Source organism: Maniola hyperantus, chromosome 23 (genome assembly GCF_902806685.2).
Source record: "Maniola hyperantus chromosome 23, iAphHyp1.2, whole genome shotgun sequence".
NCBI lineage: Eukaryota > Metazoa > Arthropoda > Insecta > Lepidoptera > Nymphalidae > Maniola > Maniola hyperantus.
Window position 1 is genome coordinate 1,035,782 of NC_048558.1, and position 20,532 is coordinate 1,056,313.

Genomic DNA, 20,532 nt, shown 5'->3' on the forward strand with positions numbered 1-20,532 from the left:
CTCTTTGACATGGACAAGACTCAACTGTCAAGTGTCAACTGTCATGAGTGTCAAGTGTCAATGAGTGTTGTGTTTGTGTCAAAAAAATGTGAAAGAAAAGCGAAAAGCAACCTCGTGTTTATTTAATTCAAGATTTATTTCCTTAAAATTTCCCAATTAATATTTGTATGAATGCTTCATAGTTTAATACAATCATGGCACGAGTTAAAATGGAGAAAATGCTGGAGAGCTTCAACACGCTCACGGATAAACCGGTGAAATACCTAACCGTTCAGAACGATATCAAGGAAGACATTGAAAACTTGGTTAAAAGGTTGTACGATTTCACGAAATCGCAAGAGCAGCGTAGCAAGGTGAAAACTGATCAGGCCTTACAGAAAATCATCGTCAAGGGCTTCGAGGAAGAACAAATATGGCAACAAATTGAGTTGCAAAATTCTCAACGTTGGGACCAGTTCGTTTGGGATGTAGCTAATTGTATGTCTGATACGAAAGATCTAACGTTTCCTATTAAGTTTCCTGAAGAGAATAATGTAGTTGAGATGGAAATAGACGAAAAGAATGCTACAGATTTAGATTCCGAGCTATCTGATGATGAAAACGTGTTACCTGAACAAGTTAGTGCTAAAAAAAGGAAATATAATAAAAGTATCATGTCTAAGCCAAAAGGTAAGGCCTCTATAGTTGACGATCAGTTCTTTAAACTGCAAGATATGGAGACATTCTTGCTAAAAGAGGAAAAGTTAGAAAGTAAGAGTAAAAATGTAGAAGATGATGATGAAGAGTCAGTAGATATGTTTGAGGATTTGGATAGTGATGGGACGGAGGATGGTGGTAAGGAAATGATGTATTCAGACTTTTTTAATGAAACTGAAGATGGTATAAGTGAAAATGGTGATGGGGCAAGTGAAAATGATGGTGAAGCGATTGAACATGAAAATACAAGTAGTGAATATGATGACGAAAATGTTGACATGGAAGTAAATACTACAAAAAAAGATAGAAGAGTCAGATTTGCTCAGCCCGAGTCTGATGACAGTCAATCTGATGACAATAGTGATGTCGCTGATAAAAATGTTAATAGTACAATAGAGAAGGATGAAAAGAAGTCAGAATTTGAGCTAAGACAGCAACGGTTAAAGCAACAGATATCTAAACTAGAAGAGAAAACTTTAACGGAAGCCCCATGGCAGTTAAAAGGAGAAATAGACGCTTCAAAACGCCCACAGAATTCTCTACTCGAAGAAGTACTAGATTTCGACTTAACAACACGACCCCCACCTATAATAACGGAACAAACAACAGTTACTTTAGAAGGCTTGATCATGCAACGGGTTAAAGACAAAGCTTGGGATGATGTCGTTAAAAAAGAGAAACCGGTAGACAACCAGCTTACGTTCAAAAAACCTGAAGTTCTCGACCAATCAAAGAGTAAACTAAGTTTAGCTCAAGTGTATGAAAGCGAGTACTTGAAGCAAAAGCAAGCATCGTCTGGACAAATCGAGGAGGAAAAGGAACCGGAAATTCACGTAGAGATCCGTGATGCGATGTCTAAGTTGTTCTCTAAGTTAGATGCGTTGTGTCACTACCACTATACTCCAAAACCACCGCAAGCTGAGGTTAAAATCGTCAGCAATACACCGGCTATCTCTATGGAGGAGGTGGCTCCAGTTGCTACAAGTGATGCTGCACTGTTAGCTCCAGAAGAAGTTAAGAGGAAGAGAAAAGGTGAGTGAAAATCTGTATAGTCATACTAGATGATTACGACTTACTAAGTTTCGGTCTCTTAAAACCCCATGGGAATAAACACAACCCCACAAAAAAATCTGAACTTTGTATAGATGACTAACTTATGCTCGCGACTTCGTCCGCGTGGGTCAAAAATTTCACATCCCTATTTCACCCCCTTAGAGGTTGAATTTAAAAATCCTTTCTTAACAGATGCCTACGTCATAATAACTATCTGCATGCCCAATCCATCCTGTAGTTTGAGCTGTGTGTTGATAGACAAGTCAGTCAGTCACCTTTTCCTTTTATATATTTCAATCATCAATCAATCAATCAGCCTGTTTGCGTCCACTGCTGGATATAGAGCACGAGCTTCCCAAGAGCACGCCACCACACACGATCCTCCGCCTCCTCATCCACGGCGACCGGGAACTGGGGGCCTTTGTGAGTTGGCGTTGTTCATTGGGAGTATTGCCCATACTGACCACGCTGGGCAGGCGGGTTGGTCAGCGCAGGGCTAGGCTTTTCGCATCAAAGACGCTGCTGTCTGTCCCCGATCTGTGCTATTTAAAGCCTAGCTGTTTGGAATGGATATACCGCCATTCTTCGGTCGTCATATCCTCGTTCGCTAATTGGCAGGGGGCACCGCGTGCAGGTGAGGTTGACAATTGGGGCGCTTAGATGTACTTGCGCCCCCTTACCCCCCCTTTATATATATTTAGATGTTTTTAATTATTAGGTAATAGTACTTTAAACATATTACTTACTACATGTAGTGGCCATTTATAAATTACAAGTTAACACAATATTAACGAGAATAAGTTACAAAAAAAAACAATAGAAATACATAAAAGACATGATTGTGATACTGTATTAGCCGTTTTAAAGAAATAAAAAAAATCTCCTTTCTAGGTGACCTGATGAGCAAACAAGAGAGGAGTCAGACAGACAAAAACAGAGAAAGGAGGAAAAAGAAGAAGTTACAACGGAAGAAAGGCAACGTGGCCAAAGTCACAGAGCACAGAAACACAAGCAAAGGCACGGAGACGAACGACAAGTCTTTGAAGACTTCCAAAGCATTCTTCCAGCAGCTAAACGACAATGCGACCAGTTTGATTAAGAAGTCTAAGAATAAAGGGCAATAAAGGGTGTTTGAGAGTTTAATTGGTTCTTTTACTGCGGTAGTAGTACTACTATGCTGATGTCAGTTGGGCATACTATATACTACTTCCTTCCTCTCTTTCTTTCCTTCGATCTTCCCAGTGACCATGAGTTTTTCAATATTACTGTCGTCCTTTCTTGCGATGTGACCGAAGTACTCTAGCTAGGGTCCAAGGCTTTTGTACCTCAAAAGGAAAAGCGGAACCCTTATAGGATCACTTTGTTGTCTTTCTGTCTGTCTATCTGTCTGTCTGTCCGTCTGTCTATCTGTATGTCTGTCTTTCAAGAAACCTATAGGGTACTTCCCGTTCACCTAGAATAATGAGAGGAAAAATCTGAAAACTGAATTTGTAGTTACATGATTACATCACAAGTAAAAATTAAAATGTGTTCATGAAAAATTGCTATTTTCAACTTTCAAAGTAAGATTACTATATGAAAGGGCTTTACTTATACATTCTAAAACAGATTTTATTAATTTTTAGGCATAATAGTTTTTGAATTATCGTGCAAAATGTCGATAAAATACGATTGCTGTACGGAACCCCTACATAATTATAGATATCTCAGCTTTTCATACCTAGAGCTTGCAAAAGCATGCAATATTAGGTAAGTACTTACCTAACTATTATATTTATAAGACTATTTTGGAGTTTAAACTTAAAAACCATCCCGTGCAAGCTTTTACCTATTAAGTTTAGTTTTGTCGTTAAAAGAGATCGCCGTTTGGTTGCGTCTGTGATACTTCTACAGTAATACGTCTAGGAGAAGACATACGTACAGTACGCAGAAAGTAATGTACATCGGCCTTTAGAATGATATTTCGGCTTTATAGAGCGTTGTCTCTGTCACACATACCTATATGACGTTTTGTCGGTCTCGACGACAGAGACAATGCTCTACAAATCCGCTATCTCCTAAAGGTCGATGTACATTATTATCTGCCGCGTACTGTACCTACCCAGTTCTTACTTCTTATGGTAGGCCAACAAGGCGGGAACATTACTGCTTAGGAGTTTTTTAGTTCTTAGGTACTTCTGAATTTTTGACACAAGGTTTATATTAATTCATCATAATTATGATCAATTCATCGCCATGAGGGCACGCACCTCTAACTTTTCGAAGTTATGTGCGTTTTAAGCAATTAAATATCACTTGCTTTAACGGTGAAGGCAAACATCGTGAGGAAACCTGCATACCTGAGAGTCCTCCATAATGTTCTCAAATGTGTGTGAAGTCTGCCAATCCGCACTGCTCCAGCGCGGCAGACTTTGGCCTAAGCCCTTCTCATTCTGGAAGGAGACTCGTGCTCAATAATGGGCCGGAGATGGGTTGATCAAAATGAACAGCGACATAAAAGATGCTCGCGATATAGGATCCGCTGATCATTACTTTGGCAGTGACGGAGTTACGCGTTATGTCGTCTCGCCATGTGGCGAGGGTCGTTGGTGTCGTGACACTACAGAGCCCGATTAGCTGGGCCGCGGTGTTCGGCGCCACAAACGGCGCTCGCGGCGCGGCGTAATTAGCGCGGGAAAAACTGGCGATATGGCGCGAAACGAATCTGTAGCGCACGGATGCTTAAGAGGTTGGATGCGGTAAGCTAGAAAGGAAAGTTGATATTGGCTTGGCTATGCTCTGCCTTATGAACCACATAAGAAAGCTTAAAGTCACTCAGCGGGCGATGGAGAGAGCTATGTTTGGAGTTTCTCTACGTGATCAAATCAGAAATGAGGAGATCCGTAGGAGAACTAGAGTAACCGACATAGCTCAACGGGTTGCGAAGCTAAAGTGGCAATGGGCAGGGCACATAGTTCGTAAAACCGATAGACGTTGGGGTCCCAATATACTGGAATGGCGACCTAAAGCACTTTATATAGGTATTTTATAATAATTGTCGATTTCCATATTCTGTATTTTACAAATTGTAGGTATGTTACTTATAAGTACTGTTAATTGTAAGTATCTTTGTGTACACATGTTAAGGGTAGTCGCTCTATTGTTTTTGTATTTGGACCATTTATAGTTGCAACCTGTTTTGTGTGCCTTTATAATAAAATAAAATAAAACTGCCTACTCCATATATATTTGATAGTTCGTAGCGCCCGTCTGTAGCAGTTAGTCCCCGCCTAGGAGCAGCAGTAGCAAGTTACGTAACGACGCCGTTACTTTTTAGCTTCACTCTCAAACACTCTCAAATGCTAAATGCCTATGCACTTCTGCCGCTACATCCTTAACAACACCTACATACTAAACTGTATCCACCAAGAAAAATTAGTATACCTAATAGGGCTCTGTTATACATAGCATCATTTGTGATTGGTTGGTGGATCAAAATGGTTAACGCCCACTGAGATTTTTGTCTCTATCATTTGTATGGGATTACCTAACAGAGATGTCCTATACTAAGTTCTCCCCGTATATAAAATGTACCTACCTGTATTATTTCTCATCTCAGTGATTATTATATAAAGGGTCTTACGAAGTACCTACCTAAAATCCACGTCCTTTGTTAGTTTTTAAGTGTAATAACCATTTTTAACCGACTTCAAAAAAGGAGGAGGTTCTCAATTCGTCGGAATCTTTTTTTATTTTTTTTATTTTTATTTTTTATGTATGTTCCCCGATTACTCGAAGGCGCCTGGACCGATTTTGAAAATTCTTTTTTTGTTTGAAAGGGTATACTTCAAAGTTGGTCCCATTTAAATTTGGTGAAGATCTGATGAACATCTTCGAAGATATATACTGGAACTCCTCAACGGATAAGAGTAAATTGCTCGCGATCAGTGTAATAGCTTAGTAAACAGAAGATTTTTAACCAGTCATAGCATAATTCCATGGGGCCACTAAAAATTGTGAAATAAATTTTTTTTACAAAAAAAATAAAAACCGACTTCGATACACAAACACTAAAAATTGAAAAATAATTTAATTTATTACCGAATATATTATGTATACAAGAGTTAATATAGTTGGATAATAATATTTTTTGGGGTCGGTGCCAATGAGGTGCTATTGTGGAGTCTCATAAAAATATGAAATCTAGACGATTCGCGCAGCTACAGCTAATTGGCACCGGCGCCAAAAAGTATTATTATGGAACTATATTAACTCTTGTATACATAATATATTCGGTAATAAATTAAATTATTTTTCAATTTTTAGTGTTTGTGTATCGAAGTCGGTTTTTATTTTTTTTGTAAATTATCGTTTTTAAACTAAAAAAGTAGCTCATTATGATGTGACGTCACATTCCAGTATTTTATAGAATATCGCATACTAAGTGCGCGTTTTCACGTTTGATAAAAAGTTACCTACTGATTTGATTTGACTAGTTGTCAAATACCGTATCGCTTAAAACTTACATAATATTAACTCTGAAAAGTTAGAGGTGCGTGCCTGGGATCGAACCTTGACCTCCTGAGTAGGACACCAACGTCTTGACTCTTGACCACTTGACATCACGGGACAAGTGCCCTAAGCAGAACAATAATCTCTGGCAGAACAAAAGTAAACATAAGAGCGCCCAAATAAAAAGACAGCAATTTGTTCCAAGTGCAACTTGCTTATGAACTATATTAGGCGCCTATATAGCGTGTCATTCCGTCAATTATTGCGTTTATTGACCGAAGCTTCCCCAATTTCGCCGGGTCGCCGCCCGGGTTGTATAAGCAATTAAATTTTTTATTTCAATATCCAGGCAACGAACAAACCGGCTGTGTATTCGGAAAATCTTTTCGTTTCTTTTGTTTTAGACTTTTTATTTAGTTAAGTTTTGCGTGGACGCCTAAATACTATTCAACCTTTTTATAAAACAAAATTAGATAATTTATTATTTCGAATTTTGCAGTAGGACTTCACTTGCAGTTTTAAAATATAGATAGTTGTTTTTAGTACTGCTGTTCCGTACCTCAAAAGCAAATACGGAACCCTTAGGTATAGGATCAATTTGTTGCCTGTCTGTCAAGAAACCTACAGGGTACTTCCCGTGTACCTAGAATCACGAAATTTGGCAGGTAGGTAGATCTTATAGCTGACGCTAGGGGAAAAATCTGAAAACTGTGAATTTGTGGTCACATCACACAAAAAAATTGTTTTGAATAAATAATTAGTATTTTCAACTTATAAAGTAAGATTACTATACCAAGTGGGGTATCATATGAAAGGGCTTTACCTGTACATTCTAAAACTGATTTATATTTCGTGCAAAATGACGATAAAATACGACTGTAGTACGAAACCCTCGGTGCGCGAACCTGATTCGCACTTAGCCGGTTTTTTTTGTAAGGAGAGAGGTCACTGGTGCCTATAGTACAGGGTACTTAGCCTAAATTAGACAGCAGAGATCAATACCGAATTTTACAAAATTAGATTAACCTAAGTATATTTAACTAGATAAATATACAGAGTAGGTCTAAATAGTATTTTAATACACTTTAATAAGTATAATCCACGTCAGTCGGTCACACATGTTTATAATTTGCGCAATTACGTACCACAGCCGAGACTGCGGGTATGTAGAGTTAAGAACGACGAGACAGGTCGCAGAAATGTTTTATTTGCTGTGGCAAAGAGCTACAAACAGAAGATATTTTTACAGTAACTTCAATATTTATAATTTAGTTATAAATACCCTTATTATAAATGCAAAAGTGTGTTTGTTTGTTGGTTTATTGGTTTGTCCTTCAATCACGTCGCAACGGAGCAACGCGAACGGATCGACGTGATTTTTTACATGGGTATAGTTAAAGACCTGGAGCGTGACATTAGGCCCTCCAGGCCGCCGTTTTAACCACTACACTATCACGTCTTTTTAAATTGATTAAAAGGAGCTACCTATTGTTATGAAAAAAAACTTTGAAACATAATATTTTAATGTAGATAACGGTTACATACCACGATTAATTTCGATCAATGTCCCGTCGTGACTACGACCCGTGCAATTGGGTTGAAATATAGACAAATAAAAACGTGAAATCAATCGTGGTATACACCCGTTATCTACATTAAAATATGTCGTTATACCACGAAATAAGCTTAAAAACTTTGAAAGACCTGCCACCTCTAGGATTTAGTATGTCTGTATAAAGCCAGCATCGGAGTGCAGCAGACAAATAAATTGAGGCGCGCGATAAGCACAGCATAAATCAGCGGAAAAACGACGCGAGCTCTGTGTGCCACCGGCTTTATGATAGCCCGCGCACTTGCCGCCCACGGCCTAAGTGCAGATAACAGCTTTTGCTAAGATGTGATCCTTCTCATTTTTTGAGCACACAGTTTCATTAAAATACTATTTAAGTACTAGCGGATGCCCGCGACTTCGTCCGCGTAGAATTAGGTTTTTAAAACCCCGTGGGAACTCTTTGATTTTCCGGGATAAAAAGAAGCCTATGTCACTCTCCAGGTCTTTATCTATACCCATGCAAATATCACGTCAATCCGTTGCTCCGTTGCGACGTGATTGAAGGACAAACCAACAAACAAACACACTTTTGCATTTATAATAATTAGTAAGGGTACTGATTTAGATGATTCAAATGCGATGATGAAGCGTCGGCGTTGATTTCGGTTTTTGAAAATCCCGTGCGTAACTTTTCGTTTTTTATACCGGTAACTCCTCGATTTTGCGTTATATGCTTATATTTATTACATGTATGCTTATATTATATCGGATACGAGATGTAAGCTATCTTTGTATGTACAAAATGCCTGCGATTTCGTCCATGTGGATTTAGATTTTTCAAAAAATGATAGGCAATAAAAAATATTATACCAAAGATCATACAACCAATATCCTACACCTAATTTGCTAAAAGTCCTCGGACTGATCGCAAATCACAAAATTAAAAAAAAAAAAAAGATGATACAAGATGTTTGCCCGTTACGAGCGTGCTACGATTGTGCTACGCGCTACGGACGCTGCTACGCGTAGGGTCTTACGGCCTTTATAATTTTTGGAAGCTTTTTATTTTTTAGCGAGTTGGATTCGGCGGCTGACCTCTTTCTCGAAATTGGACCTACCTGACTGGACTGTGTGTCCTATGTGTATACATACTCGCCTACAATTTCGAAAAAAGACTTTTATGAACATTCTAGGTCACACGTAGTAAGAAAATGGAAAAAAAACTTCTTGAAAATTCGCTCAAAAGCCTTTCTCGCTTAAACGGGAAATATATGTTTAACGCGGGGACAAGGGGCGCATAAGAAAATTGCAATTTGCCACTGCGCATTAAAATGGGTGGAGAATTTGTGAATATTGGATAGGAATTTATATTACGTGTAACCGCCGGGATCGTGGGGTCTTGCAGAGCTAAGAACCATATAGAATAACTAGGCTATAAAGTGAAGTACATTATGATTTTAGACCTCGTCCTTTTCGCATTGATATTTAAAAAGGAATGTTAGGGGACAAGATGGTACCTCATGATCAAGTGGTGTTTTGGAATAAAGGCAAATTAATAGTCAAAGCCATTTATTCAAAACTAGATAATATTGCCCGCGACTTCGTCCGCGTGGATTTAGGTTTTGAAAATCCCGTGGGAACTTTTGATTTTCCAGGACAAAAAGTAGCCTATCCGTAGTAGACCGTCCGCGTCCCCGGGATGCAAGGTAACTCAGTACCAAATTTCGTAAAAACCATTTAAACGCATGTTTCTTTCACCTGGGATCACCACGATTTAGGAATGCAATTCCTTGCAGCATCCACATCAGTGTTATACCCATAGAATACCTAATAGAATTTTAAAATAATTCTTATATAGATTTTTTTTCAAAAAGTTTTCAATAGCAGCTGCTATAATAATAAAGAAACTCAATACGTTCATACATGAATTCTGAAAACATTACACTGCTTTTTAGGTAGTCGTGTAAAAAATGGGGTTTCCGAAGGTTGTTAAGTCTATGTCATACAAGATTATCTTTTGATGTAGCGTTGCGGTGCAAACTGCAAACTCGACAATTTATTGGTTATCTCCACGTGACGCAAACATGTCGTGTTTTTATTGCTAGCACCATTTGACTACAATCTCACTTGATAGTGAGTGACGATGTACTAAATCAGTCACAAAGGCACAGCAGATTGATCTAGATCTTCTCTATAATATAAAAATGAATCACTAAATGTGTTGCTCATCGCAAATCTCGAGATCAGTACCTTAAATGCCTTGTTTTAAAGCTCAAGTTTGTCTACACTTCTACAGCCAGTGCTCCAAGCGGAAACATTGCGAAATTAAAATCAGTGGCATTGAATATTTGACTTCAATTCAAGGCTGTTTAGGTCCATTTTACTGTAACGCGGAAGTATTTCGACTCTCGAATTTGGTTTCGTTTGGTGAGACGTAAAATCTTGTACTACAGGTACAGCTGAACCGATTTCGCTAATTCTTTTTTTATAATATTCCTTGAAGTACGAGGATGGTTTTTACGGAGAGAAAAAATTTAAAAAATTGAATCGACTGTTAGGCGGAACGAAGTTCGCCAGGGCAGCTAGTTTAATATATTTATATCTAACGCTGTCCATACACGATCAAGTTTACCGTGTCCGTCAAGTTTGCAGCGAATTTAAAGCGCGCCGGTCCAGCCAATTGATAGTGATGCAAACTGATAGCCATACACCGGTAAGTTTACATGACACCACTTCAAGTCCGTTGCAAACTTGACGGTGAATTTGATTGTGTATGGCCAGTGTAAGAGTCTGGTTTGACTTACTCTCCTAACTTGCCTTTATAATATACTCATCCACAGAAAAAACTTGATCTGATTGTCAAGCGCAAGCCTACCTCAAAATAACCTTTGCATCTTAATGTGAGGTTTAACGTGTCGGAAGGATGGAAAATGAATTTTAAAGGGGGAAGACCCCTCTACTAGGGGGGGTGGATGACATCAAAAGAGTCGCAAGGAGCCGCTGGATACAGGCGGCGCAAGATATTGGCGTGAGTATTTCCCTACAAGAGACCTATGTCCTGCAGTAGACGTCTATCGTTTGCTAATTGTGATGATGATAATTAAACCAATTTACATCCAATATTGTAACGAGAGTCATTAAAATAGGCATCGTAGTGTCGTTAGCGGTAATAGTCGAATAGCCATAACCAATAGTTGTCGCGTAGATAACAGCTATCTCGCACATAAACAAGCGCGGCCGATATTAAAAACGACTAACTGCATCGACGCCGCGGGCGAGAGGACCGGGTTTTATATTTTACTTACTTGTTTTTTTTTAATAATTTACAGTAAAAAATTCACTTGCCAGCGAGTGATGATGCAGCCTAAGATGCTCCGCACTTGCCTAGAAAATGCCTATTCAATCTTGCTAACTTATTTACTGTATATACCTTCAGGTACCCATATAAAGTGGAGGGAAAAACTGATGTCGGAGGGGCACTTCATATCCTAACTGTTCGAATTAAACATGAAGAGGCAAACTGCTTCGTACATGTCCGTGGAATTTCGACATGCCTTGCGGTACGATAGTTGAAAGGTGAAGAAGGAACTAGGTCAAAAAATTCTTGGGCACATTCTCCGAAATACATACTATAGATTATAGACAGTTGTCGCGTAGATAACAGCTATCTCGCACATAAACAAGCGCCGGCGATATCAAAAACGACTAACTGCATCGACGCCGCGGGCGAGAGGACCGGGTTTTTATTTTCGTTCGAAATTATCGGGAATACGACTTTAAATCAGTAATATTTCGTATACGGGAAAACGCCTCTGTTAAAAATACAGTAGTGTACCAGTACGCAGCAGAAAATAACGTACATCGACCTTTAGAATGAGATTTCGGCTTTGTAGAGCGTTGTCTCGGCCACTCATAGCTGTGACGTTTTGTCGGTCTCAACGACAAAGACAACGCTTTACAAAACCACTATCTCTTTCTAAAGGTCGATATATGTACATTATTTTCTGCCGCGTACGGTAATGTAAATTATCTCTTTGTGATAAACAGTGAAGCTGTGATAGCCTAGTGGCTAGAACGTTCGCTTCCTCATCGGAGGTCGGAGGTTCGATCCCGGGCACGGACCTCTAACTTTTCGGAGTTATGTGCGTTTTAAGTAATTAAATATCACTTGCTTTAGCGGTAAAGAAAAACATCGTGAGGAAACCTGCATGCCTGAGAGTTCTCCATAATGTTCAAAGGTGTGTGAAGTCTGTCAATTCGCACTTGGCCAGCGTGGTAGATCATGGCCAAGACCCTTCTCACTCTGAAAGGAGCTCGTGCTCTGTAGTGGGCCGGTATACCAAACAGATCCGCACTGGGAATCGAACCTGGGTTCTTTCGTATGCCGGAAAGGTCGTCAAAAAGAAAATTCCTCCTTCAGTAAATCAGGAACGTAACCTTATACATCCTCTCGTACGATCCGAAACGTGAAGTGAAAATCAAATCTTTATTGTACATCCCAAGATGACAATATCATATTGGTAACAGATAGGACAATAAGGTCCGAAAATTGTGACAACCTCCCTGACGCAGTGGTGGGCACTGTGGCCTTATGAGAGTTCCCGAGTTCGATTTCTGACAAGGCAATTTTTTTTATTTCTTTATTTTTAGGGTTCCGTTCATAGGGTTCCGAAAAAAAAGGATTCGTATAGGATCACTTCATTGTCTGTCTGTCTTTCTATCTGAAACCTATAAGTAGAGTACTTCTGGTTGACCTAAAACATGAAATTTCGCAGATAGCAATATCGTACTATAGCACACGTAAAGAAAAAAATCCGAAAACCGTAAGTTCCATGACAAAAAAATAATTGTTTGTACACAGTTGCGCGGAGTCCTTCGTGTGCGAGTCCGACTCGCACTTGGCCGTTGTTGGAGGCTCGCTTTTTTACTCTTTCGGGGTAACTTTTCCGTGGTAAGTAATCACATAGTTTAAACACTAAAATAGGTGAAATAATATTTTAAATCGGATGGGTAGTTTCAGAGGCTACCTCCAAACTTACAAACTTTATCCTTTTATTACAAACAAGCTTATTCCCGTGACCTCGTTCGCGTGGGCTACAGAAGTTTCAAACCCCTATTTTACCCCCTTAGGGCTTGGACTTTTAAAAATCCTTTCTTAGCGGATGTCTACGTCATAATATTTTCTGCATGCCAAATTTCAGCCCAATCCGTTCAGTAGTTTGAGTTGTGCGTTGATAGATCAGTCAGTCAGTCAGCTTTTTTTTTTTTAAATACGTATACAGAAGAGAAACAACTACCTCTGTAACCAATAGCCGCTCTAAAATGCAAGTAAATCTCATTATTTAAGCCAAATGCACACTCGCAAGTGAATAATTTAGCCCCGCTCTCTGTTCTCGGCCTAATATAATATACGGGCACGGATTTTGAGTCTCTTAGTTGTGTTATATTAGATTTACTACTCTGTGATTATTTACAGAGAAACTTGTGTCGCAGAGACATTCTTTTAAGTTTAGGTAAAAAAACTTTTTTAAAATAAAAGATTTTTTTAATATTCATACTTACAAGTCGTAAAAAAAAAAAAAAAAACACGACTGCCCTGCCAAAAAACGAGCTAAAAAGTTTCACATGTCAAAAATGAGGCCATAATTACTTAGGTACCTACCTACCTTTTTTTCTTAAAAAAATTATGCTACTCATCTTGATGTAAGGTCAAATAGTTGGCAGCACTGTCTCTATCGTTTACATAACGATAACCCATACATTCAAATCAGTTCAGGCATTTCGCTCTCATAGTTGTTAAGACGTCAATCTCCTAGGGTCTGGGGTTTGATCCCGGGTATGCTCTATCTTTTCGGAGCTATGTACGTTTTAAGCAATTATAAATATCACTTGCTTTTACGTAGAAGGAAAATATCGTGAGGAAACCTGCATGCCTGAGAGATCTCCATAATGTTCCCAAAGATGTGTGAAGGCTGCCAATCCACGCTTGGTCAGCATTCTCAGTAGTGAGCCAGCGATAATGATACTTAATGATGAATGAGAGCAAATAATATGATACAGGGAGAGAAATGTTTAACTACGAATTGAAAATGGCTGAAATTCTCTGTTAAAATATACTCTGTGGCCGGAACAGGGTGCTCAGTAGTGAGCCAGCGATGGGTTTTCATGATGATAATGATGAATGAGAGCAAATATGACACAGGGAGATAGGTGAAGAACTATGAATCAAAATGGCTGGAATTCTCTGTAAAAATATACCCTGTGGCCAGAACAGCGGAACGTACAGTAATATCCTCCCCCCCCCTCCCTAACACTAATCAGCTTCAAATAAATTATCTGTGCGCGCCTTTAGTTTAATGCCTTAAGTGCACTGCGGAATCGGTTAAATTAATTTTGCCTTTTGCCTTGCCTAGAGCTTATACGCCTCGAGCTACGAGGTTACATCTAGGTCCTTGTGAAGCTACGTAAGAATGCCTATGTAAGTAATTCTATATCTGTCTTCTTGTATACTACTTTTATCACCATGATCAACCCATCGCCGGCTCACTACAGAGCGCGGGTCTCCTCTCCTTGGGAAGGGTTTTGGTCATAGTCTACCACGCTGACCATGTGCGGATTGGTAGACTTCACACACCTATGAAAACATTATGGAGAACTCTCAGGCATGCAGGTTTCCTCGTGATGTTTTCCTTCACCGTTAAAGCCAGTGATATTTAATTTCTTAAAACGCACATAACTCCGAAAAGTCGAAGATCGAACCCTCGACCTTCGACTAGAAGGTCTGAAGACTTTATCTGAATCAGTTCCCCTATTTTAAATGCGAAAGTGTGTTTGTTTGTTGGTTTGTTGGTTTATCCTTCAATCACGTCGCAACGGTGCAATGGATTGACGCGATTTTTTGCATGGGTATAGATAAAGACCTGGAGAGTGACATAGGCTACTTTTTATACCGGAAAATCAAAGAGGTCCGACGGGATTTAAAAAAAAACCTAATTCCACGCGGACGAAGTCGCGGGCATCAGCTAGTTTATTATAATACCTTTATATTTGTTCAGCCTGGGGCGTTGTCCATCACTTTTGGTTATTCCTGACCTCCTTGGAACATGAACGGCCGTCCCAAAATATTGGCATCTCACCCTAGCTCAGGGTCAATATACTAACTTACGATATGTAAATAGTTCTAAGTAGAATCCATGTTTCTAACCTTTTATTTACATTTTGTTAGGACTAAAGTATTTCGATAAATATTTATATGTTTTGCACGCGAGTTTACCCGCGTGGTTTTGGTTTGTTAAAAAATATGTGGAAACTGTTTGATTTTAGGAGATAAAAAGTGTTTTTTATCATTTTCCAGAATACAAGCTATAACGTGATAATTCCATCAAGATAGGTTCAGCGGTTGAGCTTGCTACAGGTAAAAAACAGATATACACTTTCGCATATTTTATCTGTGTATGAAGCTATTTATTTTAGTATTTCCGCCCTAGATAACGATTTGGTATGCATTTAGATTTTTAGATAATATTGTAAAACTTTTCCAGAGCTCTATCTAAAATCGATGGTAAATTCATTGTTTACAGAGAGATTCAAGACGGAATAAAAACTTTCTAAAATCCTATATTTTAAATGGACAGAGTCTCTTTAAAATCAAGTATAAACTTTTTGATTTAATATCACTCTCCACCTCCAGTTCTTTAAATGAACTGGAGAACACACCACAAAAAATCACATCGATCGGTTGTTCCGTTGCGAAGAGATTGACGGACAAACCAACAAACAAACACATTTTCCTATTTTATATTAAAGAGTAGTAAAGTAGTAGTTATTAAAGCATTTACAATTACCTACGAATAGTTCTACAAGAAAACAGGTCTACGATGCTTTACAAGGCCTACAAACTTAAAAACCCATTAAAAACCAAACGACAGTTAAAAGTAACTTTTATGCGCTACTAAAATGCAACCAAAAGAATTAAAAACCATAAATCCCAAAGATACCAACCCAACCAAAAAAAAAATTACTAAGAAAAAAAATCTGCCCAAATAGCTACGCCGATCCGCCCAAGATGTGTTTTCAACGCACACATACAAGTAACACACACACATGCCTACTACGTGACATTTATAGACGCGTCAGCTGAAAAACATGGACAAGCGAAAATAGGCTTTAATATCAAAGGTATAAAAGATAACCGATACAGTAGTAAGTTCGATAAATTAGGATATTTCAAAAGTCGAATACAACACTTGAAATTTTTTCGCTACTAAACAAATTTGAACCCTACATTTAAGAAGCCAAGGTTGGTTTTTATTTGGGTGCTTGTAAAAGATATGTCATGTCTATGTTCCGAATGCGAAAGAGCTTTCCGAGGGGATCCGAGCGCGTACCGATCGGGTCCGAGCGGCGCCGAGACGCAGCGAGCGCCGCGAATGCATTACGACGTTGTGGTTTAGGGTTGGCACGTCGGAAAATCTTTGGATTTTTTAATTTTTTTTTAATTTATAGACTAGCGCTAAAACTGCAATCAGACCTGCTGGCAAGTGATAATACAGCTTAGGTGCCATCTCCACGGACGAGAGGATCACGGAGTCTCGCTGTGCCACCAAATTCGATACAACTCTTATTAACAGCATATTTTAATGTATCAAACGGGTACATACCACGATCAATTTTTGTTTTTATTTGTCGATATTTCAACCCAACTGCACGGGTCGTGGTCACGACGGGACTGCGATGCTGCGAAAGATGAAGGTCAAGGGCAGTAGCGAACTACCCACTTTCTTGTTCTTTTCGCTGGAACTTCACGAGCTGTCCGGCAAAATACACTCACAACGTCACTATTAACTTGTGAGTGTATTTTGCCGGACAGCTCGTAAAGTTCCAGCGAAAAGAACCCTTGACAGCTCGAACTTCGTCTCTCGCAGCACCGCAGTCCCGTCGTGACCACGACCCGTGCTATTGGGTTGAAATATCGACAAATAAAAACAAAAATTAATCGTGGTATGTACCCGTTTTATACATTAAAATATGTCGCTAAACCACGAAATAAGCTTAAAATTTTATTAACAGTATCTAAAGAAATATAACTCTCATTTAAAGACGGTTTTACACTTGGAACCATAACGCATGCCAAAATACTTCAATACAATAAAACAGTCACACACTCTCAATGTTGTGCTCAATGTCAATTACTTACATTAAGAATTTTCTTTGGATATTGTCATTACTGTCACTCAAAAATTAAAATAAAACACGTACTTTAATTTTTGAGTAATTTTTAATAAACTGCACCTACCGCGGAACATTGTGCACTGTGCCATTTATAAAGATTTACGTATCCTTAAACATTGTTAGTTATGAAGATTTATTAAAATCTATTTCATCATTACATTAATTTATAAAATACATTCGTGTGGACGAACTTCTGAAATGAATACCAAGCTGAAATAATATGTTATATGACTGAATTACATAATATCCAATCAAAATAACAAACGTGGAAAAATAACAAATCAAAATTACCAATTCCAATTACCAATTTCAATATGATGTTTTCGTTTTCCCCATGGAAAACTCGTAGGTACCAGCCCTAATGTTCAGGGGGGGTGGGGTAGGCGGTGACGCGGGCGAGGGTGGGGGGCGGATGGAAGCGAGCAGCAAGCTCAGTCCGCCGCGGCGCGCCGCGCAGCTCGCACGCGATATGCGCGCCCTCTAGCGTATTATGTTCCTCCCCGACCTGCCGCGAGCCTGCATGGTGGACGACGTAGCGACGTACCTGCAAGCGCCCTCCTCGGGACAGGTGGCTACAATATATTAACAACAGCCCATATGTAATTAACAATGATCATATTAACAGATGTTGTGAGCTACTGTCGCTTACCTACGCCGCGACCGCCGCCCGGATATTTTCGGGTCGACCGTTTTCGCCTCGCAAGCCGAGTTTCGAGTTCAGCACGTGAATGTGCTTGGGTGATTACTAAGCTGCCGAAGGTACTGTAAATTACAGAAAAAAAAACTGAAAAAATATAAAATTTCATTGATACAAAATATAAGTTTATAGACGCAGTCTCATGATAATTTTATTAAAAATTCTCAATTGGTGCTATAAATATTATATTATTTGCGTCTTATAATGTAATTACGAAAAAAAATAAAGATAAAAAAAATTAAAATAAGTTTTATGGTGCTTGGATATCTGAGAGGTTGAAAAAGGTACTGAAAATTTTAAAATATATACCAACCTAACAATAGTTTATTTATTATCTACATAAACATTACGATTATATAAAACCAATATAAAAAGTTATTAAAAAATAAAATACTCAGTGCTTGGATGTTCGAGTTAGAAATGATTCTGGTAAATTAAAACAACGTAAATTATAACGAAATTCAAAAAGATTCAAACACTACAATAAATAAAGAAATTTAAAAGTGCTGGGATTAATAAAAAAGCTGTTAAATTATAAATAAATAAATTAATGAACATTGTAAACAAGGTAGGTACTTACTATCTGTCGCAACTACAAGATTTGATGATTATAAAAATCAATTTAAAGGTGCTTGGATGATGAAAATGTTACTCAAGGCACTTAAATTATTTAAATAAAAATATCGCACAAAATGGTTTGAAATTTTAATTGATCAATAATGTCAACACGCATTAAAAAAAGGTACACTTCAAAATATCTTCACTGTGCTTGGATGTAGATAAAACGTGATATTTTGAGGTTATGTACGAAATTGAGCTGAGCTGGGTGGTCAGAGATTTCGGAGTGGAAATAAAATTAAAAAATGTACTCTATTAATTAATAAACTTGAAAATAGAAATATTTTTGAAAATACGCAGTTTTAATGGTTTTTATTAGCTCATATTCATATTTAAAAGGAAACTGACTGATATATGAAAGCTCAGTTGGTACGCTTAAAACACACAGACATCCTATCAATAAGTTATAATTTATTATAAAATCAACGGCAAAAATCTGAGGTTTAGTATGCCTATGAAACTAAAGGTTTTCTATGTATATCAATTAGCTAATATATTTATGATATACGTATTATATACAAATACATACTACCGATATATCAATTAATATATATATTATTTATAACGATACATAGGATGAGTCCTTACACATTATCATATATGCAATATAATGCATATATGTAAAAAATCAATATATTATATCGTTATACATAAATAACGATCACATATATATATGACATACTGCTTATATATGTATATCTACTTAAACATAATAAGTATACGAACCGAAGTTTGTAAACAGATCAATAATCGCAATATAGTGGCTCCAGCAAAGTTCAGGAGCTTTGCCGCAAGCTCTCTCTCCGATAGTGGGTTAAATACGTCTTTTACCACATAAAACACTAGCTTATGGTCGTGACTTCGTCCGCGTGGACTACACAAATTTCAAACCCCTATTGCACCCCGTTAGGTGTTGATTTTTCAAAAATCCTTTCTTAGCGGATGCCTACGTCATAATAGCTATCTGCATGCCAAATTTCAGCCCGATCCGTTCAGTAATTTGAGCTGTGCGTTAATAGATCAGTCAGTCAGTCAGTCACCTTTTCCTTTTATATATTTAGATTAGCTATTCCTGCGACTTCGGTTGGATTTTTTGAGGAAATTGTAAATATATAAAAGGTAAAGATGACTGAATAATTGACTTATCTATCAAAGCACATCTCAAACTACTTAAGAAAGGATTTTTGAAAATTCAACCCCAAGGGGGTAAAATACATAAAATTTGTGTAATACATGGGGAAGAAGTCGCGGACATAAGCTATGGATATGTATAATGATAAATAATACTAGCTTTTTCCACGTCTTCGATTGGATTTTTTTAGGAAATATTATTAGTACATGATAATTCAATGATGGGATTTAGGTTTATTAGGATCCCATTAGGATATCTCAAAATTCTTTAGAGATAAGGAGGAGATTGAACCTCTGACCCCGAGGAATAGGAGGCCTACACGACGTTTTAGTCTAGTGCTTATTAAATCCAAGTTTCCTCCTATGAAAGCCTAGTAAGTAGTTATTATTGCTTTGTGCGTGACGTGTATAAGACAATTTAGCTGATGCCCGCGACTTCTACTCCGTGCATTTAGGTATCAAAATCCCGTAGGAACTCTTTGATTATCCGGGATAAAAAGTAGCCTATATCCTTCCCCGGGATGCAAGCTATCGCTGTACCAAATTTCGTCAAAATCAGTTGAACGAATGGGCCGTGAAAGCCTTGCAGACAGACGGACAGACAGACAGACATACTCTTTGATTTCCCGGGATAAAAGTAGCCGATATCTCTCCAGGTCTTTAACTATATGCATATGCAAAAAAACACGTTGATCCGATGCTCTTCAGCATGATTGAAGGACAAACCAACAAAAAACACACTTTCGCATTTATTATATGAAGTAGTCATGCACAGTGTAAGAAGATAAAAGAGAAAGATTTTGTAGTCAAATAAACTTTTATAAAATCAAATCTAGTGAATCTACCATTTTTCTGGTTCATATTATGATAAAGTATATTAAAATATAATTCAATTCTCCTAGCAACTCAATCTCTTTCTATTTATTATGCAGATTTATTAGCAGTGTGAATATTATTTTTCTTGGTAGGGGGCATGTTAAGTCGCTGCTGTCAAATTAGCTAAGTTTCCTTCTCTCTCGCACACTAACATTTTCAATGATTGTTAAAGAATCAGAACTTTTGA

At 38.0% G+C, this 20,532-nt stretch overlaps 3 protein-coding genes across 3 annotated transcripts in view; all 3 read left to right on the plus strand.

Moving 5' to 3' along the window:
* Tom40 (Translocase of outer membrane 40) overlaps positions 1-20,532 on the plus strand; it is a 127,536-nt gene that overhangs the window by 77,524 nt on the left and 29,480 nt on the right. The window lies entirely within an intron of this gene.
* Positions 71-2,892, plus strand: LOC117993155 (U3 small nucleolar ribonucleoprotein protein MPP10). Its single transcript, XM_034980900.2, has 2 exons — positions 71-1,728; positions 2,641-2,892. Exons 1-2 carry the CDS (start codon positions 195-197, stop codon positions 2,871-2,873), a joined length of 1,767 nt encoding a protein of 588 aa, XP_034836791.1. The 5' UTR covers positions 71-194; the 3' UTR covers positions 2,874-2,892.
* NfI (Nuclear factor I) overlaps positions 17,464-20,532 on the plus strand; it is a 76,259-nt gene continuing 73,190 nt past the window's right edge. The window contains 1 exon segment of the mRNA XM_069506733.1: positions 17,464-17,591. Within this exon segment, the coding sequence (XP_069362834.1) occupies positions 17,514-17,591 (78 nt within the window). The 5' untranslated portion in view covers positions 17,464-17,513.

Excerpts from the sequence above, each read along its gene's own strand:
- LOC117993155 (XM_034980900.2), top strand. The coding sequence starts at position 195 with ATGGCACGAGTTAAAATGGAGAAAATGCTGGAGAGCTTCAACACGCTC. Across the intron at positions 1,729-2,640 it reads AGTTAAGAGGAAGAGAAAAG|GTGACCTGATGAGCAAACAA; the intron begins GTGAGTGAAAAT and ends TCTCCTTTCTAG.